The following is a 24,162-nucleotide window of genomic DNA, read 5'->3' on the forward strand; positions in this document are numbered from 1 at the left end:
ATTGATCCTTTCATTGCACATGAAAAAAAAAGCCATATTTTGGCCTTGGGTGGTAAAAAGAGAGGGGGTGGGAAACTAACTCAATTAATCTGAAAGGAAACGGTGGTGTGTTGTCTTTTTTGCCCAGCTTAACTGTTTCCTCCTCTGTACTATACAATATATCCAGCCCAGGGGTAGAGACAGAATGGACAAGAGAGTTGCAGTGAGATTTTCTGACAATTTCCCTGCTTCTTGTATCTCCTATTTTGCAGATACAGAGGAGGGTGCTGGGTTCTTTATCAAAAAAGCCCCTGAGAGTGATAAATCGCTAGAGTCCAGGCCCAGTTGCACTGAAACAACAAGCGCGTAGCAGAGCAGGAAACAAGGCACATATATTGTCTCCCAAACATTGCCAAGGCTATAATGGAGCCTGCACATTGCAGACAGGATAGAGTCACCCTGATAAACGATTCCATATCCAGTCGCTCACACTGTGCAAGACAGGGAGTCAGTCCTGCTGTGACATATCACTGCTAGACTTAACAGACCTGCTATTAGCAGTCACACCTCAAAGAGAGATGAAAGGTTGGGATAGGGAGGGTTGGGAAAATGTTTTCGGGTAAAGCAATTTCATCAGCTGGAAAGACATAAACATCGGAGGTACTGTACATGCTCAATTTTCTCGACTTGCTCCTGTCAAATAAAATTATGTTTTAGGGAGAGCAGCACAAAGTGTTTTGTGCAATGTGTTGGGGATTAAATTACACAACTGTGCCTTGACTATACATACAGTATTCACATTTCTATGGAGCAGGTCCATCCAGTGGCGTGCAAAGGGGAAGGATGCAGGGGTCGGTGGCCCTGGGCATCCATCTCCAGGAGGGGCATCCAAACTGGTTTGGGTAGACATGTTGCTCAGTACAAATTTCCGTTAGTCCCACCCAGTACTATGTAATTAAAAAAAATAATAATAAATGTGACAAAACAAAAAGCTTTGGACCACAAGCTTAATAACTTGTAGCAGGGCAGAGCAGTAGATGCCGATGAGCGGCAGGGCTAACCCTTCTTTCTTGTCACATTTGTTGGCGAACCCCCGTACTAGCCTGGCTAACACTCCTACGCCACCGTTCCACCTCACACGTATTCCTCCACCCACACGCAAAGCCTCTCTCTCCCTTTTCCTCGAGTCACAACGCTCAGTCCAGCCCCTGGCCTCCTTCAAGACCTTCTCCTCCTACCATACCCACTCAGTCATTGCCTGGAAGCTCCCTGGAGCCCCCCAGCCCTACAACCTCTGCCCCCCTTTTTCAAAACCATCATTCTGTAAGGCCCGAAGCACTTACAGATAAGATGCCTGCAGAAATCAAGTGGGCTCGGCAGCTGAGCAGATTGAGAGTCAGAGCTCAGTACCCAGGAGATGCCCAGAGGCTTACAAACACTGCAGATAGCAATGTCGGATAGCCAGAAAGTGGAGACAGGACAGACAACATGAGACTTCCTGCCCTCCTTACCGGTCTATCTTTGACTCGCACAATGCCGCCTGCAAATCACCACCCACCGAGCCTTCGCTACATCCATATCAGACCCCCTTCCTCCTTTCAGATGAAGAGAAAGGCTTGCTCTCTGCCGACTCAAACTGACAGCTTGAGCCAAAGGCCTCCACATTCTTTTTTGGAAGGTCTTACTTGTTTTCATCTGTGAATATACAGCCGCTGGGGAATATGAATGTGACATGTTCTATTAAAACAACATTTAAAAAAAGACTCATGAAGATCAATGTCTTTTGAAGCTACACTTTTTAGGGGCTTTAATGACAGTCTTTTGAGGCCGATTAACAATGACAAACCACGTCAACCATTGTAGTTGTTTTGTTTGTCTAGATGGCTGTTTGCAATATGAATTGCCATATGCCACTCATGAGCTAAAAGTAGCACACTTTAAAGAATATTCTCTCTTATGAGCTCAACTTTAAGCAAAGGACAAAAAGGATGATTTCTGTCTGTATTACCAAGAGATTACACACATCACTGAAATGAGAACAAAAATGTACGGTGGAAAATTCTGAGGGGCAAGACAACGGATGCTTTAACAGGATAAAAATAGCCCTCTGACAAATTGTTAGTGTGACTACTGTGAAGGAATTGGCTGATGGTTTTGTGGTTGGATGTTTTTTTCTTTTTATGTGATGAAAAAAATCACTAACCACTATCAATGTACAAAACTTCAACACATTTATGATGTTACAATGTTTTGTTACATACAAGGGAATTATGAATAAAAAGTAAATCAAAACTGAAACTGAATACCAACATGCAAAAGTGGAAGGAGCCAAGAAAGACACAAATAAAACAACACTCTTTTTGCCAAGGTAGTACAGGACACCTTGTTACGATTTAATCAGTCAGACAGAATTAATGCTTCTTATATCATGATTTCGCCATTACTCTATTTAATATAATTAAAATGTAGAGCGTTGGGGCCATAAAGTGGGTCGTTGAAGATTGTAATTCCGACATAAAGCTATGAAGCATGAAAATGTCACTTACCGAGTAGTCGCGGCCTGGCAGTGAGTGAGTGGAACTCTGTAGGGAGAGAGAGGAGAACAAGAATGACCTTTAAGGAGCATTTCACTCCCTGACACAGACATGATGAAGCAGTGCCGCTTTAATATCAATATTCACGTTAACCTTTTACGCTGCCCACCATGTATGCTGCAGTTGCAGACCGCTACCCTACATTCTGACTGCCACAATGGCACTAAGCTATTAGTCATATACAGCTCATAGATGTTTGTATGTTTGTGTGCAAAACTTTAACTATTTAGAAAAGTTGCAAATACAAAGTTGTTTGGGCTTGTAGTGTTAGTGTTACAATACAGTCATAGCATGAAGCAAAACATAATTTGTATCTTTGTATCTATCAGGACCCACAACACATTTTTTCTTTTTTTTCCAGCTTCTTTGGAACGTGCTGCAACCATCAAATTTTAAGTTAATGATTATTTGCTAAAAACAATATAGTTTCTCAGTTTGAACATTAAATATCTTGTCTTTGTAGTGTATTCAATTAAATATAGCATGAACATGATTTGCATATCATTGTAGTCTGTTTTCATTTATGTTTAACACAACGTCCCAACTTCATTGGAATTGGGGTTGTAGATCGCCCAGCCTTACTCACATTGCAATTCCATTGTCACTGACAATGAAAGGTAGTCTATCATTCCATATTGTATATAAATCTAAAAAAAATAATAATAATAACAAAAGATTCAGGCTCCGAAGGAAATTCTTCTTTAATTGAACATTCTTTGCAGGGCTTAAAAAGTCCCCACAAAGATCCCGCAGAAAGGGGAACAAAGAAGTAGAAAAGCTAAATATCTATATCAACATGACTATAATCAGAGATAAACATTGGAAGGAGACATCAACCCCCTCCTGTGATTTCCTATGCATCCCTCGAAATGTCAAACAAGAATCAGATGGATACAGAAAAGCCTGCATTGTGTTCTGTTCTCTGGCACAGTCTTGTCTTCACCCAGCAGGAGCACCAATCTCAAAATCCTACCTTCTACTTCCACTTTTCACTGCTTTTATTCTTCTGTCTAGATAGGCAATTTCTCCCACTGCTCTCTGGAGGGAACTTTTCTGCTAGACCAATTTCATCCATGCGTCTACCTTCAATCCAAACAACCTCCCCCACACCTTCACCAGGACTGTCTCCTTTCTTGGTGCCCCTCATTCATTCTTCCACACCTGTTCTAGGCTTCAGTGCTCATCAACGCCTGTGTGCCCCCTTGATTTGCAGGACAGCTCCTGTGGTGATGATTACGCAGAAGTCCCGCCGCGAACCGGAAAGCAGGCTCTGCGGGAAACAAAAGGCTATTCCATGTCCATCTCAAACTCTCTGATCCCTTCACTATCAGACCAGGAAGGAGTGGGGGGAGAGGAAAGGATGAAAAACTAGACATGAGGTAAATGATGTGCACATAAACCAAAAGTATGTTTTGGTGAAAATTCTGTGGTCTGTGTGTACATACACCAAGCTTAAACAGGCTATGTACATCTGTATAAATAAGTCTGCATATACAAGTGTTGTGTGCTTATAGGACCTAAACCAAAGGTGATAGGAGGCCAAGGCCATTTGGAATTAGCTGAACTATGCAGAGTTCATTCAACATGGCACATTCTGGGCAGAAAGAGAGGCTTATTTAAATGATAATGAGGGACAATCCATTGGATTTAGTACTGGTGAAGGGAGAAAAAGAGGGGTGGGAGAAGGGGGATCCATTAAAACGCCAGCGGTTCATAAGCCATAGGGTCGGCATATAGCTAAACACTCTCTCTTAAAAGCCATTATACATGGCTCTCAATGGATTTCTGCAGTGCTTAGGACTTCAAAAGGATTTAAGAACCCGCCCCAGAGAGCGAGAGTTTGGGGGAGGGTGAAGGGATGTGTGTGTGTGTGTGTGTGTGTGTGTGTGTGTGTGTGTGCGTGTGTGCGTGTGCGCGCACACGTGTGCGTGTGAAAGAGAGGGCATTGGTTATGTTCGTTGATAGAGAGACAGGGCGGATGCTGGCGGCATGGAAGGGTTAACTAACAGCTTGGGAGGGGAGACGAGAAATGTTGCTAAATCCGCCCCCTAATCCTCTTCACATTGCCATGCCCCCTTCTTCACCAAGAAAAAGAAAAAAACAGAATCCATACAAAATAAAATAATGGAGAAGAGTGGGTGCTGTTAACATTTTTCCATCCTAGACCATTGTTTCTATCATTGTGGAGAGTTTTAAGGGTGCCAGTAAAATGTTTAGGAAAGTGATGCAAGGCTCTATGTCATCTGTGGCAGTTTGTCAGGTCAGGTGGGTGGGTTGATTTGGAAATTTTGTTTGAGACTCCAACAGCAGCAACGCCCTCAGCCTCTCCACCACAGGATCACCTCCCAACCCCCCCATATTTCCCTAATCCATGTGTGTCTTAGTGCTGGTACACCGTTGCACCGCAAGCACAATTACCGAGTCAAAATAAACAGATAAAGAGCCAACCATGGCGATGAACAAACAGCATCCTTGGCATTTTTTTTGCCTCTGCTCCCAAATTGATGCATGACTGACAGACGACAACATCCACGTCACATTTGTCTATGTTTCTTTTGGCGACGCGACAAGAGGAATCCATTCCAGTTATTGCCGGCATGGCATCATTAGTTACTTTTGATCTGGTTGAGCATGTGTGATGCAGGTTTGCGGTGCTCTTGGTTATTTTATGTGGCTGAAAAAATGTAAGGAAGGCAATGACACAAGGTTTATGATTCATGGCCTTGGTTAAATGGAATACAAACTCCAGCTCAGACATGGGGAGACAGACATGAGAAATACCGAGAGCCAGATGGTTGGACATGGATAGATGTGGATGGCATGGTGACAACCACCAGCGTCTGTGCACCATTTATTTGGCAGTGTATTAGAGAGATATTCCACATCTAACAGTCAGCAATTGCAGCGTGCAATTTTCAGTTACCCCCTCCTTCATCGCACCCACCACGATTGCTTCCACCGTCACTCATTCATGGCCCTTCCTTCTCAGAGCTTGTCATAGATCCCTGTCAGAGCTGTCAACCGACGTCGTGTTTTTATCTGACAAGCCCTCCTCTTCCTTCTGACTTTTTCATTAAGAGACATCCTTTTGTAACAAATGAGAGAGAGAGAGAGAGAGAGAGAGAAAGAGAGAGAAAGAAAGACAGATGAGGCAATGTATGAGAGAAGCAGACGCTGCAAGACGTAGAAACAATGCGTAGGAGGAAGTGACAGATTAGTGATTTTTAATTGGGCTGGATTTTCCATTGGAACATTCAATAGCTTAAAACAGTGTATTTAACAAGTTCATTTAACCTTTTTGCTTCCATCGATTCACCAGTGCGGAGAAGGAAGCCTGCATTTGCTCTCTCGCTTCCTGCTTTTGACAGATAAATGAACACTCTCATTGAGTATAGTTTGGGGATAGTGGGATGCTGCTTGACAGGCATTTGTTAGGACGCATATTTCTACATTCATTTAAAATGCTGCTCTGGATTTAGCATAAATTCTCATTACTTTCCTGGTATCTAAATTGCATTATTTCAAGCCTGACGCTGAAGCAATGCATGGCCTCAATTTTGCTTTGCCACCTACTCATCCACTAAATGAGGTGGCATATGAATTCTGGCACAGTCATAATTGGAACAGTTTCTTGAACTCATTCCATGCCAGGGTCAGCCCACACTTGGCTAAACTCTGTTTGGTCATGTCTACAGTACATTTAACTCTGCCATGTTTGAAATAACGCCAGATAAACTGAAAAATGTGTGACCAGCTCAATAATTTCCTGTCTATAAGCATCCAGTCAAATAGTGCTTTCTCAAATTTTCATGAGGTGAGAATTGGAAAAAAAACATGGGCTACTAGAACATCTGCCATCTGATTTCAGCGTTTGCTTTCTTTGTTTGCCTTAGAGCTTTCCCTTTAAAATGCTATTGTTTCTCTCTGTAGAAGGAAAATTAGTAAAACAATATGGTAAGGCCTTGGCAATGTCTCACCTCAGTCAGCTGCTCCTTGATGTTGCTTTTGTGAGGTAGGTTCAAGTCCGGCATTGTCTCATCCTTACAAAATATGATGGGACAGAGCATTAATGGTTTGATCTGGAGGACACAAAAGAAAACCACAATTGGATCAAAATTTCATTTTTGCCGAAGTGAAGATCTTTGTGTACAAGTAATGCACTACAATGCGGAATAACACTAACTTCAAATGACTATTTATGGGCTATAGTTAAAAAAACACAAACTTGGACTAGTGTATCTCAAGTACGTTATTTTCGTTGGATGAATGAATGCCTTTCTGAGTGTAGTTTGCATGTTTTCCTTGGGCTTGTGTATGTTTTCTCTCTGTACTTCGGCTTCTTTTGGCATCCTGTTGGAGGACCCATGACCATGCGACTGAGACCAAGCTTTCTGGCACTGGGTAGCACATTTCCCTCCAGAACGCCTCGGTCTTGAGATTTCGTTATACATAGCCCATATTAAAGGCACCATGTACCAGAGAGAGCAAAGCACCCACAGAACATAACCAAGCTGCCTCCATGTACCACATTTTCTTTGTATGCTTCATTTCTGCATCTATAAACATCAACAACAGCTGATGTGACTAAAAAAAAAAAGCTCCACTTTTGTCTCATCTTTCCAAAGGACATTCTCCTTGAAACTGTGTGGCTTGTCACTATGCATTTTGGTAGATTCCAGTCTCACCAGTTTCAAGTTATTTCAGTGACCATTGTGGGTTTTCTTTCTTTTAACGGAAGGCAACGAACAACTTTGTCAGCGCTGTGTGTTTGTCACATTCCACTAATATCATGGAAAAAACCTTTGGTATAAAATCTCACTTACTAGCTTTTATGGACAAATGGAAATAGAAGTGTTTAGCCACCCACATGATGGTAACCCTAATGCTACCGTGGATGGCTTGTTTTATTACAGGCCATTCAGACCCACAGCTGGTGTGCATCCAAATTCCCAACCAGATGGAAGCTAAGCACAGAAGTGTCTGGGCCACTACAGCACCAGCCAATCACAGTGTCCCGTGCTACCTCCCCACCTTGGAGTTAGAGATTGGCGATGGCTGCAGGGTGTATTCCATTCAACTAGCGATTTACATGTAGCACCTCCCATGGTGACATGCGCTCCGGCTGCCCCTGGTCTCCTGATCTCCACTGTAATTTAAGCAGATCACTGCTACAATTAACCTTTCCCAGTAAATATCAATTATGGCCCCCGGCTGGGCAAGAATTAAAAGGGTCATCAGCTAATCTGACAGGTCCTGAACGCTACCACCTGGCAGGTGGGGGGAGGCAGCTGAGAGAGAGTGTTTGTCTACCCTTGTGCCCACCAACTCACATGCCAAGTAGATGTGATTCTCTTTTAATTACACTGCTGCTGCTGGGCAAGCATGATGATTGCCAGAGGGCGTGAACAGCAATCTGAGGTCAGGAATGGTCAGGAATGACATGATGGGTTTGGAGTGAGTATGGCAGAAAATAGGCAAAAGCCGAGAAAGCCGAGGAACGACAAGCCTCTTTAACACTGGCTATCTGAAGCCGAATTTTCCCAGCTCGCTGTCCTGTGTGTATGGGACTGATGCAGGATGTGGGGTCTTCCAGCTTCTGGTATAGTATCAGAGGCACAACAGAGGCAGAACACCACCAGCCGGAACCAGAGTGTGACGTTTAACACCTGCGACACACTGCCCACGCGTCCTCGTTAAAAGCAATTGTCTAATTATTTCATTGAGCCAAACTGCATCGGCTATGGGAACCTGTAATGTGAAGGGCAGTGTGCTGCTTCAGCAAGTTCTGTTTCAAGGGAACATACAAATTGAGCCTGGCTCTACTGCTATGCTTCTGATCCCCCAATTTACCAGGAATGCAAGGTTGAAGTGGTGAAAGAGAAACATACAGGCCGACTCAAACTGAAATTTTGCCTCTCATCCTTGGTCTCTCTCAACTTGCTTTCATGATGTTGGTATATTTTATTTTCATAAGAGAACTAGCAAAAATATATTATATAGATATTATTTGGTGAGTAAGGAGGCACAGACAGTGTCAAGGTATTTGGGCTGCATGAAATATTGTTTGATCATCTGCACATGCCCAATAGTCACATTGCAAAGGCAATATAGGGGGCAAAATACCTCTGGTACCCAACATGCACTGCACGAATCAGTCCATCAATCACAATCGTACTGCGAATAGTTTAAACTCACAATAACAGTCCAAATAAGAAGCAAAACATTCTTGCGTGGTTTATTGGTCAGTCTCAGTTGTAGTTTAATGTAAAACTGTCACATAAAACAAGATTAAACAACGACTGTCCGCTAACCTAAGTGCTCGCATACGGTAACAAGAAAAGCTATACTTGCAACTAAGATTAGCACCAATGTTATGGTAAATTATAACCCTTCAAACAACACATAGAGCAGCCCAGAGGTCTGGTGTCGTCCTCGGGTGCTTTGGAGAATGTTTTGGACTCTCCATTCTTCAAGTGTGTAAACATGCTTACGTTTTGTTTGATTTATGCAGTAAAGTTTCAGGAAACATTGTTTTGTGCGTTCGAATAAATGTTAAATGCGGTGGTCTGTTTTAGGTTGTGTTAGGTTTTGTTTCATGTTTTTCTGTGTTCCATCTATTTCATGTCGTGTGTTATGGTCCATGTTTTGGTTTGGGTTGTTTGGTTTTGTTTCATGTTTTCCTGTGTTCAATGTTGTTCATGTCTTGTGTGCTCATTTAGTTATTGTGTCCACCTGTTCTCATTAACCTTCTACCTTGTGTCAACCAATCAGCTCCCTCCAGCCGCTCGTGTGTTGTCCATGTGTTCCTCGTTGTCTCGTCAATCTCTCTGTATTTAGTTCCCTGGTTTCCTTCAGTTCTTGTTGGTTCATTGTCGTCAGGTGTGATTGTCTCTGTCTGTGCCACGTCATCCTTTCCTCCAAGCTTCTCCAGCTCAGCGTCTCACCTGCCATCTGCCAGTGGATTTACAGCTTCCTGATGGGCAGCACACAGCAGGTGAGGCTTGGGGAAACCACCTCATCCACACGCAGCATCAGCACTGGGCCGCGCCAAGGTTGTCTCCTCTCTCCACTGCTCTTCTCTTCTCACGAACGACTCCACCTCAACACACCCGGCTGTCAAACTCCTGAAGTTTGCAGATGACACCACTGTCATCGGCCTCATCAAGGACAGTGACGAGTCTGCATATCGACAGGAAGTGGAGCGGCTGGAGCTGTGGTGCGGCCGACACAACCTGGAGGTGAACACGCTCAAGACTGTAGAGATGATGGTGGACTTCAGGAGGCATCCCTCGCCACAGCTGCCCCTCACGCTGTCCAGCTGCCTTGTCTCAACTGTCGAGACCTTCAAGTTCCTGGGAATTACAATCTCTCAGGACCTGAAGTGGGCGACCAACATCAACTCCGTCCTCAAAAAGGCCCAGCAGAGGATGTACTTCCTGCGGCTTCTGAGAAAGCACAGCCTGCCACAGGAGCTGCTGAGGCAGTTCTACACAGCGGTCATCGAATCAGTCCTGTGCTCTTCCATCACAGTCTGGATTGGTGCTGCTACAAAAAAAGGACAAACTCCAACTGCAACGGACAATCAAAACTGCTGAAAAGATTGGACTTGCACGCTGCCAGAACTAAGACAAGAGCGTACAAAATCCTCTCGGACCCTCCACATCCTGGTCACCAGCTCTTCCAGCTCCTTCCCTCAGGTCGGCGCTACCGATCAATGCAAACTAGAACTAGCAGACATTCCAACAGCTTCTTCCCTCTTGCAATCAACTTCTTAAACAGCTAACCTACAATTCCATTGCAACATGCTCCCATTTTTTTTTGTCATGAGTTTGTTGTCACATTTCTATCGGGCCAATTATATATTACTCGTGCACTCACTGTAGTAGTCTCGCACCGCTACACTATTTGCATATCTGTTGTTGACCAATACTGGCCACTCATGCCAGAGTAGCATCTGCACCACTTGCACACTGACTGAGCAGTATCTGCAACCTTTGCACAATCAACATTGTCCCAGATTATCTCACGACTCGTCACTTTAAATTGCATACATTCCTTGAAGTCTCTGCGCCCTTTGGACAATGGTCATTGCACCGGACTATTGCTATATTAGTCATTCAAACTGCTCTAAGTGCTAGAGGACTCTGCATCTTTTTGCACAATTGTCAAAAAAATAAAATAAAAATTGTACCGACATTACCAGATAACTAGCAACCCTTTATTACTCAGTGACTGCTTTTGTCAATGTCTTTATGTCTCAAAAGTGTTCTCTGTCAATTGACTGTCTGTTGTCGTACTAGAACGGCTCCAACTACCGGAGACAAATTCCTTGTGTGTTTTTTGGATATACTTGGCAAATAAAGATGATTCTGATAGTTGCCAGTTGTCATTCAGTTATTTCACCAGTCATGTTTTGTTTCCAGTTTTTTTCTTTGTTATACTTTGGTTATCAGTTGTGGGTTATCCCCTGCTTCCCTGCACTTGGGTCCTCCACGTTTTTGCCTTGCCTTCAAAAACCCCAATCGTGACAGTTTATTTCCAAAAATACATGGAAGGGAAACAGTAAGAGGCACGGCGGGCAACTGGTTAGCACATCTGCCTCACAGTTCTGAGGACCGGGGTTAAAATCCCGGGCCCCGCCTGTATGGAGTTTGCATGTTCTCCCTGTGCCTGCGTGGGTTTTCTCCGGGCACTCCGGTTTCCTCCCACATCCCAAAAACACGCATGGTAGGTTAATTTAAAACTCTAAATTGCCCATAGGTGTGAATGTGAGTGTGAATGGTTGTTTGTGCCTTGTGATTGGCTGGCGACCAGTTCGTCTCCCCCGAAGATAGCTAGGATAGGCTCCAGCACGCCCGCGACCCTAGTGAGGATAAGAGGTTGAGAAAATGGAACAAGATGTGCTAGTTTTCATGTCACGAGCATGTTATCCTGTATTCTTTTCATCGCAATATACAGTATATTGCAGGTTTACAAAATAAATTCATTATATTTTTGTTTTCCAAGATCGTCCAGCCCTACAAGGTATAGTACATACATATATAGTACATTAAATACTGTAAATCTGTGGATTATTTCATTTACCCAACATCAGTGCTGCTGGAAATTTCCTGAGTGTGCCCAAAGTGTTTCCATCTGTGCTGTGGCCAGCAGCAACAGTATCCAGTCAACAATCAACTTGACTATTGATCAGAGCAAAGCATCTAATTAGCCATCTCAGTTAATCATGAAGCTTGAATGGACCAGTCCCTGAGCCGTTGTTCAATGGAACGCAGGAGGGCAATTGATCTTTGCAGGAATTCACCAACTCTAACAAAAGATTGGCACTTCTGACTGCCTGTGATTAAGTCTGGGACTAATTCACTGTCTCGGGTGTCTATTAGGTCCTATAATATTCTCAACATAACTTTAATATGTTGGTATTTGACTTGTAATCATTAATGAAAAAGGGCACATTTGTGAGCTCAAGTTGGGTCAGGGACTGGTTGCAATGGTGATATTGTTATAGTCCCCATGCATTTACTTGAGGCTTAAGATAATGAATAGAAAAAAAAAAAAGTATTTAGATTATCTATTTTGTTGAAGGCCCGTGCTGTTTGTCATACGCGCCTGTCAATCAAAATATCACAGCAGAGCTGACCGTTTGTGTACCTTTTCCTATAGTCTCAGAGTTAAAAGGTTTATTCCAAAGTTGTATGCATGCATTACCATGAACACCCCTATTAGGTAATTTGTTGCTTGATTGATGTCTAAACAGAGTTAGTGGTTGCATTGTTGGTGCTTTTCAATGCACTGCTAATTCATATGTGGTTACTGTTATGCGCGGTCTGGTCTATCGCTGTGGTATTGTTATGGTGTATTTGTTATTGTTATGTAAAGTTTGCATGTCAATTTTCCATTGTCAAATTTGTTGTTTTAAATTTATATTGCTTAATACAGTGTATTACATTCTTTTGTCACTTGTTTTACTCATTTTACACATTTCATAAACAGTCAACTGTTAAAATGGGTTAGAATATAACCGTTTTTCCACGAGTGTTGGGCTTTTTATTGTTGGTTTACCTTTTAGTTTGTGTTGATGCCAAGATACTCAGTGTATTTATTTGGTGTCTATATTATGGACAAAAAAAATACCTAGCTAAGTGAGAACCCATGTTTTACATGAATAATGTACTAGAAATTAGCACCATTAGTCTCAGTATTGAACATGCCTCCAGTCTATCTCTGGAGGCCGCTGCTCTTTAATTATCTTCAAAGGACCCTCCAGCATCTAAATCCCCCCCCCACACGCACACACACAAGTTGAGTGGTGCCGACTTTGTCTGCTCATTTATACTTTAACCCTGGGTGAAGACACAATTCCCCCCTGATTAGAAAGGGCTTGTCAAGGCAATGACAGAGACACTGGAGACCCACGTCAGTTCACGTTAGGCTTGGCAAACGTTCAGTTCCTTTTCACTGTGTCTTGGCCGTGCCAATCACGCTGAAGCCTTACAAGTAGGCTGAAGGCTGCTGGGGGATGCTTTGTTGTCGCACCCCTTTCCTCCTAACTCCTCAGGAGGTTTGAGGGGACCCTGCAGGAGGTTTGAGGGGACCCTGGTTCCTGCAACCTCGCTTTCCCTACTTGTTCCATCTCCTCTTACTCTGTACCGTCACTCCCTAGTCAGCCGTCACCTGTCAGCAGTAGTAAGGGAGGTTGTACCTCACCCTTGTGTCTGTGTCAGTCTTTATTCCCCTTAAATCTTGGACTTCGCCCCCCTCCCCCCTCCCCCATGAACAACTCTATCATGCTCTAGTCAGGTGTTCAAGCTATGAATGCACTGGCGTTGTTGATTGAAGGTGCAAGTAAGGATAGGGGAATGGGCTGAGGAGAAGAGATATGGATACTTCCTCTAATTTGTTCTGAAAAGTGTTCTGCACAAAGGACCCTCACCCCCATTAACCTAGAGACAGGCTGCTACCGCTACTCAGGGAGGAATCAGTTTTGTGTGTAGGAAGGGTCCCAGTGGTGTGGCTGAAGGAGGCACCTCGATGCTGGGCTCAATCTATTGGCTCATTATGTCCCCCGCCTCGGCCGGGGTGCAGACAAGTGCACTTTCGGGCCACAGGCCAAATTGATTTATCTGCCTTCATTTTCTTCAGGCTCAGAAGTGGCAGCTGCTCAGAGGCAGGGGGGAGGAGTTATGGTGAGAGACAGACGGGAGAGTGGGAAGGAGAGAGTCAGAAACAGAGTGAGATGAAGAAGGGGAGGCATCAAGAGGAGGCGGCATCCCTGGCTTTGTTCCTCAACCATGTCTCATTTCATTTTTCCCCTCCCTCCCCTTTCACTTTACAGCACCACTAACACATCCATCGCTTGAAATCGCTATCAAGGCGTGCACTTGCTCCCCCCACAAGTCCCAAGTTGGAAATTAGCCCAAGGACAAGCTAGTGGATTTACTACAGGGAGAACAAATGGATTTGTGCTTTTATTTTGACGAGTCCCAGTGCATCCATTACGCCTTTTAACCATGAATTATTCATAGACTTCGCCTTATAATAAATGTCCACATGAAAAATTTTTACACATTATACAAGGCCTAAAATGCTCCTTTAACTCTCTTCTTTCTTGTGCACCCAGAGCTACAAAGCATTTGTAAGATGATTCACAAATATGTGACATGATCAACTGTAAGTTGACGTTGCTATTCAAACAAAAACACCCAGACATAACAACATTAGAGTGAGTACAATTGAGGTTCACAACAGAACAACAGAAGAGGTGGTGGATTAGGCCAGTCGAATAATGCACAGTGAAAGGCTTACTGGGGTGGCTGGTGACCATTACTGTAACAAAGCAGTCAACCTGGAAAATGAAACCACCTCCACCGCTTGATTCCCACGAAGCAATGACCACATGGGAGCCTAAAACTCCCATGGGATGCCATTTAGAACAGACGAATTGCGGCAAAGGAGCATTCCCTGCGGACCCTGGGTCTCTCTTATCACCCCCCACAATATGTGTCATGTCGGGAGCAAGACGAGCAAGGGGTGAGGGAAGTGGTGCTACTAAATATGAATTCAACATGCATGCACACACATACACACAAATGAACCTAGCATGCATTTTTTTTCGAATGTGTGTGGAAAAAAGGGTATCCGTAGAAAAAAAACAAGCAAGGATGGGGCGAACATGCAAACTCCACACTTGGCTTATAATAGTTTGGGATTTTCCATTATTGGTAGTTTTTATTTCGTTTTGACTTTTTTCAAATGCAGTTAGTTTTAATTAGTTTCTAGAGCAGGTTTTTTTTGTTTTTTATGTTTCACTTTAGTTTTTATTAGTTTTAGTTTTTTTTAAATGGGGTATTTGGCGAGTGTGACGTATATATATATATATATATATATATATATTTACACACGTGTTGCAGCCATACAATTCTAAGTTCATGATTATTTGCTAAAAACAATAAAGTTTATCAGTTTGAACATTAAATACCTTGTCTTTGTAGTGTATTCAATTAAATATAGGTCGAACATGATTTGCAAATCATTGTATTCTGTTTTTATTTGTTTAAAACAATGTCCCAACTTCATTGGAATTGGGGTTGTACTTCTCTGCCACTCCAGACTTCCGCACGCAGTACCACAGTTCCTCTCTAAGTACTCTGTCATAGGCTTTCTCTAGATCTACAAATGTGGCTCGTTCTGACCTTCTCTGTACTTCTCCATCAACACCATCAAGGCAAATAATTCATCTGTGGTACTCTTTCTAGGCACAAAACCTTACTGTTGCTCACAAATACTCAATTCAGAATCAGAATCAGAATCAGAATCATCTTTATTTGCCAAGTATGTCCAAAACACACAAGGAATTTGTCTCCGGTAGTTGGAGCCGCTCTAGTACAACAAACAGTCAATTTACAGAACACTTTGGGGACATAAAGACATTGACAAAAAACAATTGTGCAAAAAGATGCAGAGTCCTCTAGCACTTAGAGCAGTTCGAATGACTAATATTGCAATAGTCCGGTGCAATGACCATTGTGCAAAGGGCGCTGAGACTTCAAGGACTGTATGCGGTTTAAAGTGACGAGTAGTGCGATCATCTGGGACAATGTCGGTTGTGTAAATGTTACAGATACTCCTCAATCAGTGTGCAAATGGAGCAGATGCTACTCTGGCATGAGTGGCCAGTATATGCAAATAGTGCAGCATGGCGAGACAACTACAGTGAGTGCACGAGTAATACATAATTGGCCCCACAGAAATGTGACAACGAACTCAAGTCAAAAAATTGCCAGCTTGTTGTAATGGAATTATAGGTTAGGTGTTTAAGAAGTTGATCGCAAGAGGGAAGAAGCTGTTGGAATGTCTACTAGTTCTAGTTTGCGTTGATCGGTAGCGCCTACCTGAGGGAAGGAGCTGGAAGAGCTGGTGACCGGGGTGCAGACGGTCCGAGAGGATTTTGCACGCCCTTGTCTTAGTTCTGGCAGCGTGCAAGTCCTCAATGGTGGGTAGGGGGGTACCGACAATCCTTTCAGCAGTTTTGATTGTCCGTTGCAGTCGGAGTTTGTCCTTTTTTGTAGCAGCACCAAACCAGACTGTGATGGAAGAACACAGGACCGATTCGATGACCGCTGTGTAGAACTGTCTCAGCAGCTCCGGTGGCAGGCCGTGCTTTCTCAGAAGCCGCAGGAAGTACATCCTCTGCTGGGCCTTTTTGAGGACGGAGTTGATGTTGTTCGCCCACTTCAGGTCCTGAGAGATTGTAATTCCCAGGAACTTGAAGGTCTCGACGGTTGACACAAGGCAGCTGGACAACGTGAGGGGCAGCTGTGGCGAAGGATGCCTCCTGAAGTCCACGATCATCTCTACCGTCTTGAGCATGTTCAGCTCCAGGTTGTGTCGCCCGCACCACAGCTCCAGCCGCTCCGCTTCCTGTCGATATGCAGACTCGTCACCGTCCTTGATGAGGCCGATGACAGTGGTGTCATCTGCAAACTTCAGGAGCTTGACAGTCGGGTTCGCTGAGGTGCAGTCGTTCGTGTAGAGAGAGAAGAGCAGCGGAGAGAGGACACAACCTTGGGGCGCCCCAGTGCTGATGCTGCGTGTGGATGAGGTGGCTTCCCCCAGTCTGACCTGCTGTGTCCTGCCCGTCAGAAAGCTGTAAATCCACTGGCAGATGGCAGGTGAGACGCTGAGCTGGAGAAGCTTGGTTGAAAGGAGTTCAGGGATGATGGTGTTGAACGCTGAGCTGAAGTCCACGAACAGGATCCTCGCGTAGGTCCCTGCACTGTCGAGGTGTTCTAGGATGAAGTGCAGTCCCATGTTGACTGCATCATCCGCAGACCTGTTCGCTCGGTAGGCAAACTGCAGGGGGTCCAGCAGGGGACCTGTGACACTCTTGAGGTGGTCCAGCACGAGACGTTCAAAGGACTTCATGACCACAGATGTCAAAGCGACAGGCCTGTAGTCATTCAGACTAGAGATTGCAGGTTTCTTGGGGACTGGAATGATGGTGGAGCGTTTGAAGCAGGATGGAACTTCGCACATTTCCAAAGATCTGTTAAAGATCTGAGTGAAGACTGGAGCGAGCTGGTCCGCGCAGACTTTGAGGCAGGATGGGGACACATGGTCCGGTCCTGTTGCTTTGTTAATCTTCTGTTGTTTGAAGATGCGTCTCACATCCTGTTCATGGATGGTTAACGCAGAAGTCAGAGGTGTGGTTGTGGTCGCGGGTGCGGCCGGGTGGGTGTGTGGAGTGAAACTGTCCTTTTCAAATCTGCAATAGAAGGTATTCAAGTCGTTGGCTAGTGTGCTATTGTTCTCAGCTTGGGGGGATCGTCGCTTGTAATTAGTCAGCGATTGGAATGCACGCCAGACTGATTTCGAGTCGTTCGCGCTAAACTGTTTTTCCAACTTTGCTGCATAGATCCTCTTTGCAATGTTAATTTCTTTAGTAAGCTGGTTTCTAGCTCGATTATACAGGGCCCTGTCCCCGCTCTGATATGCATCTTCCTTAGCTTGGCGAAGCTGCTTAAGTTTAGCAGTGAACCACGGCTTGTTGTTGTTGAATGTCCGAAATGATTTTGTTGGTACACAAACCTCTTCACAGAAACTGATATAGGATGTGACAGTGTCCGTATATTCATCCAGGCTGCCAGCTGAATTTTCAAAGACACTCCAGTCTGTGCAGTCTAAACAGCTTTGAAGTTCCATCTTTGCTTCATTGGTCCACTTTTTGACTGTTTTCACTGTAGGCTTCGCACATTTAAGTTCTTGCTTGTACGTCGGTATTAAGTGAATTAAGCAGTGATCAGACGAGCCCAGGGCTGCACGAGGTATAGCACGGTATGCATTTTTTACCGTAGTGTAGCAGTGGTCTAAAGTATTATTTTCCCTGGTAGGACAGTCGATGTGCTGCTTGTATTTAGGGAGTTCGTGGTTGAGTTTAGCTTTGTTAAAGTCCCCGAGAATAATGAGGGGTGAGTCAGGGTGTTTTTTTTCGATTTCGTTGACTTGTTCGGCGAGCGTTAGCAATGCGGCGCTCGTGTTAGCTTGCGGTGTGATATAGACTCCAGCCAGTATAAACGATGCAAACTCACGTGGCGAGTAAAATGGTTTACAGTTCAGAAACAGCGACTCCAAATGCGGGCTGCAGTGTGTGCTGAGCACCGTGACGTCCGTACACCATTTTTCGTTTATATGGAGGCATATCCCGCCGCCCTTCGTTTTTCCCGATGATTCCATGTCGCGGTCCGCTCGATGAATGTTGAAGCCGGGAAGCGTGACGGCGCCATCGGGTACAGCGTCGCAAAGCCAGGTCTCCGTGAAGCACATGGCCGCGGAACGTCCGAAGTCTTTACTGGTCTTTAACAGAAGATGAAGCTCGTCCATTTTGTTGGGTAGGGAGCGTACATTCGCGAGGTGGATCGACGGGAACGCCATTCTGTGTCCTCTCTTGCGGAGTTTCACCTGAATGCCGGCTCGTTTTCCTCTGTGGCGCCGCTTCCGCATCCATGCGCCGAAAACCGCGGACGCCGCTCCGGTGAGTAACTCGGGGAAAAAACTGAGCGGATTTTCGAAAGTTGGTGACAGAAAGTCCGGAGTAGCCTCCTTGATGGTTAGCAGGTCTCCCCTTGTGTAAGTGAGTCGTGTAAGGTCTCCAAAGACGGACGAAAAACACAAAAACAAAGACAATACTAGAGAGCGCGTTACCGAGGCGGCCACACTGGTAGGCGCCATCTAAAAACACAAAACATTCTGTCCTATATCTAGCCTACACTACTCTTTCCAATAACTTTATTGTGTGGCTCATCAACTTTATTCCTCTATAGTTCCCACAGCTCTGCACATCACCCTTGTTCTTAAAAATGGGCACCAGCGCACTTTTCCTCCATTCCTCAGTCATCTTCTCACCCGCTAGAATTCTGTTGAACAAGCTGGTCAAGAACTCCACAGCCACCTCTCCAAGATGCTTCCATACCTCCACAGGTATGTCATCAGGACCAACTGCCTTCCCATTGTTCATCCTCTTTAGAGCCTTTCTAACTTGCCTCTTACAAATAACTGGTACTTCCTGGTTCACCACAGCTGCCTCTTCTTCTCTTCCTTCACTCTCATTTTCCTCATTCATCAACTCCTCAAAGTATTCTTTCTATCTATCCAGCACACCACAGGCAACAGTCAACACATTTTCATCTTAATCACTGTAACCTGCTGCACATCCTTCCCATCTCTATCCCTCTGTCTGGCCAACCTGTATAGATCTTTTTCTCATTCTTTAGTGTCCAACCTGTCATACATGTCATCATATGCCTCTTTTTTGGCCTTTGCCACCTCTACCTTTGCCCCTACGTCGCATCTCCATGTATTCCTTTATCCTCTCCTCAGTCCTCTGTGTCCTACTTCTTAGCTAACCTCTTTCCTTGTATGATTTCCTGTACTTTGAGGTTCCACAACCAAGTCTCCTTCTCCCCATTCATACCTGAAGTTAAACCCAGCACTCTCTTGCCTGTTTCTCCGATCACGTTGGCTGTAGTGGTCGAGTCTTCTGGAAGCTCCTCCTGTCTACTGAGAGCCTGTCTCACCTCTTCTCGAACCACATGGTTCTCTGCTCTGCCTTTGTCTTCTTAATCATCCTCCCCACCACCAGAGTCATCCTACACAAAACCATCCTATGCTGTAGAGGGTAGGCCCAAATTCAGAATGTCTACCGCCGAAGGTATAGATTAGGACTCTACCGGCCAGTCACGATCATGCTTGTTGATGATGTGATTGCATCTGCCTCAGCGTAAAAATGGCTTCAAGCATGTCTGACTACAGTGGTGGCAGCTCTTCCTACTCCACAGCTGCGGCTGGTTAGCCAACGTGGCTAAACACGGTGCTGGGCTACTCTCCTCTAGGTCACTAATCATTGCCTCCATGGCGGCGAATAAGCTACACTTCTAACAAGTACTGTTATCACGAAAGGAGGATGAGGAATAATTAACAGGAGAAGATGGAGATGCCATATTAACTGCTAAACTACAGTGAAACGTTGTCGCAAAAAAACGGAATAAATGCTTGAATGATACAGTACCCTTTTCATAGAAGTCCGTCTGGAGCTGGATTATATAGAAAGTAACATGAACAACAACTATGAACAGGCAAATTAATACGCAAATAAATAAGTGTCTAAAGAGAAAATAATACCCAGCTACAGACAGGACACAGCCACAAACCGGAAATGAATTAAAACATTATAGCACACATCAGCCGAGAGGATGGGCTTATAAAGTTAAAATTATATTAATATACCACAGCTCAGCATCAAATTACTATATTAATCCATAGTATATTAAATATTTATAAAATAAGCAAAGTAATGTTTGTTTGCATAAGAGATTGCTGAGTTTTGATTGTGATATTTGAGAGCTGCAAAATAAATGTTCTCCCAAATGACACTTTTTTTTTTTTTTTTTTTAAATCAATTTAGCTTTGCTAAAGGACCATACAGCATATTCCGAAATATTTCAATGACAAAATGTTAACACTACATTACATTACTTTTGTTTATATCGCGATACACACAGTTACAGTGAAGGGATTGAATTTATAACGGGATATCAATTTAAGGCCATATCGCCCAGCCCAAGGCTGTTTATTAGTAAATAAACTTACAGATAACATGTTGTAAATGTTTCGACTTGCAGGTTAAAGTGCACAAACCAAACACTGAGTAACAGTTTTATGATGAATGTGTTAATCATTTATGATCCTCAACTCCATAACACTTAAATGGCCAGCGATAAGAATAGCATCAAACCCCTTATCAGTTCATAAGAAGAGTTGTCTGTGGGACATATCAAGCGCTTAGACAAATACGGAAATAACACTGTGCAACGATGATTGGTTTGACTTTAAAATCTTGACTAGATTGAGAAAACTATTCTTCCTAAAACATAAGGCACATACAGGACAGTTCTCAGATAGTGAAAATCTACCGCAGGTTACGTGTTATCCAGATATGTGTCAATTTTTTTTTTATAGATACTCGGGAGAAAAATGTAATAAGATCAGAAAATACTGTAAAACCACAATTGTAACTTGGCTAGATTTGATATTCATATCAGAAAATGGTGAATTCTGGTTTCCATTTAAAATGCAAACCATAGTTAAATGCACATTCAAAATGTGATTTGTTGAAACTCGGCTTGCCATTGCAGCTTCTCACTCTGCGTACACAAAGTGAAGTGTGTTTAAAAGGAATCAAAATAGTTAGGAAGAAATAATTTTCATGATATCATCAATGTGTGAATCACAAAAACAATTTTGGCTATTTTCAAATCGAACTTAATATGAAATAGTAACTGTGGAGAAACGTCAAAACATTGAATACTGAGTTGCTCCTGACGTGGAGGCCAGTCCCTCAACTGCGATCATTAAGAATTTTCAGTAAAATTATGGAAGAAGAGCACTACAATCATCAAGTCCGTGAAGCATTTCACCACACGCAACATTTAAGCTTTAACACCATTAATGATTCTATTAACACTTTGAACATGATCTTAACAGCAAGCAGAAAAAAGGGATTTTTGGGAGTGAAACATTCACACCTGTGCCTGCGACTGCACTTTCACCTGACAACTCTGTCACCCTCACACATTCTTTTAGACATTTTTAATATCCTCAAATGTAATCGGAAATAATTATCGGTTGAGACTGACACACGCGTGGCAAAAAAAGGTCCCTTTTAACAAGTCCACAAACATGCGCACACAACCTCACACGTACCTTCCTAGAATCTCGCAATCATTCACCCAAACACCATTAAACCCTGAAGATGAGATTGGGCAGGAAAGGAAATGAGCAAGAGCTAGATGAAGAACAGTCTGAAACTTCTAATCAGTCTAACTTTACACTCTGTTCTTCAATCTACACCAGAAATGGCTCTTTAAAGATACATCAAGGAAAAATTGAGTGAGTTAGTTCTCTATTGCTGACCCAAGAACAACTCAAGACAGAAAAAGAAAAGAGTGGGTAACTTGTTTTGTTTCATTATTTTCCTTCTTTCATGTTTCTGCTTGTGACATGTTTTTCAAAGTGTGCTCTTTTATATTGGTTGTGTTAATAATATGGTAAAATCTTACAGTACACAAATATTGTTTATCTCTGTCCGTAAAAGTACTACTATAGATACTTCTGCGACTTGTATATATAGGTTGCCTCAAACACCACAGAATTGGACTGAATCTAGTTGGTAACTGGGCATGTCCATCACAAAAGTAATGTTCATAGATTAGAGTACACGGCAGAGCTTATTTTTACGTGTTGATTCGTAACACCAAGTATTAGAGTTGTCCCAAATCCAATCACATGATCGGAAATCGGGGACATAATTTTGAGCTGATCAGTATTGGGTGAAAAAGATTAGATTTTTTTCTTTTTCTTTTTTGAAATTCACTTTTGAGGGCAAACCAGTTCACGGTGTACCCCGCCTCTCGCCCGAAGATAGCTGGGATAGGCTTCAGCACGCCCGCGACCCTTGTGAGGAGAAGCGAAAATCGAAAAGAAAATCGATGGATGGATGGAACTTTTACGGGTCATAAACCGACAAAATAATCCTGGCATAAAAGTAGTTTGCCAAATGGGAAAGCAATAGCTTAAGTTTATTCACAGGAGAGCTGGTATTCCACAAAAGGTCTCATCATTTAGTTAAGATGCATCTTTTTAATTACAATATCAAATATTAATTCATAAATAAATAATAAAAAATTATTGTAAATATTAATTAATTAATTAATTAATACTTAAGTGATGCACCAATATGAAAATTCCTGGCCGAAACTGAAAACGGAAACTGAGAAACCCAAGGCCAAAAAACAAAAAATGAAACGCCAAAATGAATTATCAATCAATCAAAGAAACTGCATTTGTAAACACTTTTCATACAAAAAATGCAATACAAAGCATTTTACATTAAAATATAGAAATAAATCAAACCCGCCGATTAATAATCATAAAACTATGCAAATTATTAGAAAGATTCCATTAATGGCTATGAAAGTAGAGCTGCCAACCAATTTGTCAGAATTTCCATATTTTTTAAAATGAGTCATTACAGCGGGACAGTTATTGCAATATATTACGTAATAGGATAAAAAAAAAAAAAAAAAAGAAATATGCATACTGTTTTTTCACAACATAATCATTACTCTATCAACGTAATAGTTAATAAATGATGGCTTCAATATTTTTTTTTTTTTAAGTAGTTATTGCATCATCCTTGGAATGGCAGAGGCATTTGCAGTCAAATGTCTTCTCTTGCATGCTATTTGTGTATTTCCTGTATCTGCTATTACTGCCAAAATGATGCAAATTTCTCCATTATGGGACTAATAAAGATTATATTACAAAGATTTATTATATTAATGTACAAATATATTCTTTTAATTTTATTATTTGAATTAGATTTGATAGCCTAATTCAAAGTGGTTAACCCGCTAAAGGTCACTAGTTTGTGCCTTAACAGCAAGAGTGACACCATCATCATGTTGCTGTCCGTGCAAACCCACAACATTCTTATGAGGTACGAACTACCAACCTTCTTTTGGTGCACAAAAGTAGCAAGATACAGCACTGTAATAAAAGAACCTTTCCGACACTAAGATGTACACGTTTTAATTAAAATATGTTTTCAATGCTATCAAATGAATACTACCATGCCACCTTTGAATTTCCTGTGGGATAGTAAATGTATCTATCCTATCCACTGCATAATGAAATGCTGTTTAAAATAATTTATAATCAAAGTACTGCTTGGATTCTATAACACAGTAGTCGTCAGCGTGAAAGATGTACTATTAGTTCAACTTCAAAATGTAACGCTGCATGCATGGCCTGATGTATAAGACTTAGTGAAGGCATTATTCATGTCAGGGAGAGAAGAGAGATGGAGGGATTTTTTTTCTTTAAAGGAATGATTATGGTCTGGGCTCAGACTCAGAAGGTGGTAAGCAGTCAGAAAGTGACAGAGGGAGACCGGGTGAGACAGCCAGAGTACTTTGGGCTTTTGAACAGGAGGCAGATGCAACACATGTAACGAATCAGCTTCGGCTTGACGCGC

General features: G+C 42.9%; 1 protein-coding gene across 6 annotated transcripts in view; it reads right to left on the minus strand.

Annotated features, from left to right (window-relative positions):
- The window catches only part of fbrsl1 (fibrosin-like 1), a 412,523-nt gene that overhangs the window by 213,853 nt on the left and 174,508 nt on the right, over positions 1 to 24,162 (minus strand). For all 6 annotated transcript variants that reach the window (XM_061673006.1, XM_061673005.1, XM_061673004.1 and 3 more), the window contains exons 3-4: positions 6,551 to 6,652; positions 2,526 to 2,561 (exon numbers count right to left, since the gene is read on the minus strand). In XM_061673006.1, coding sequence (XP_061528990.1) covers positions 2,526 to 2,561; positions 6,551 to 6,652 — 138 coding nt within the window. The remainder of the gene's footprint in view (positions 1 to 2,525; positions 2,562 to 6,550; positions 6,653 to 24,162) is intronic.

The sequence above is a fragment of the Phycodurus eques genome, chromosome 3 (genome assembly GCF_024500275.1).
Source record: "Phycodurus eques isolate BA_2022a chromosome 3, UOR_Pequ_1.1, whole genome shotgun sequence".
Taxonomy (NCBI): Eukaryota; Metazoa; Chordata; class Actinopteri; order Syngnathiformes; family Syngnathidae; genus Phycodurus; species Phycodurus eques.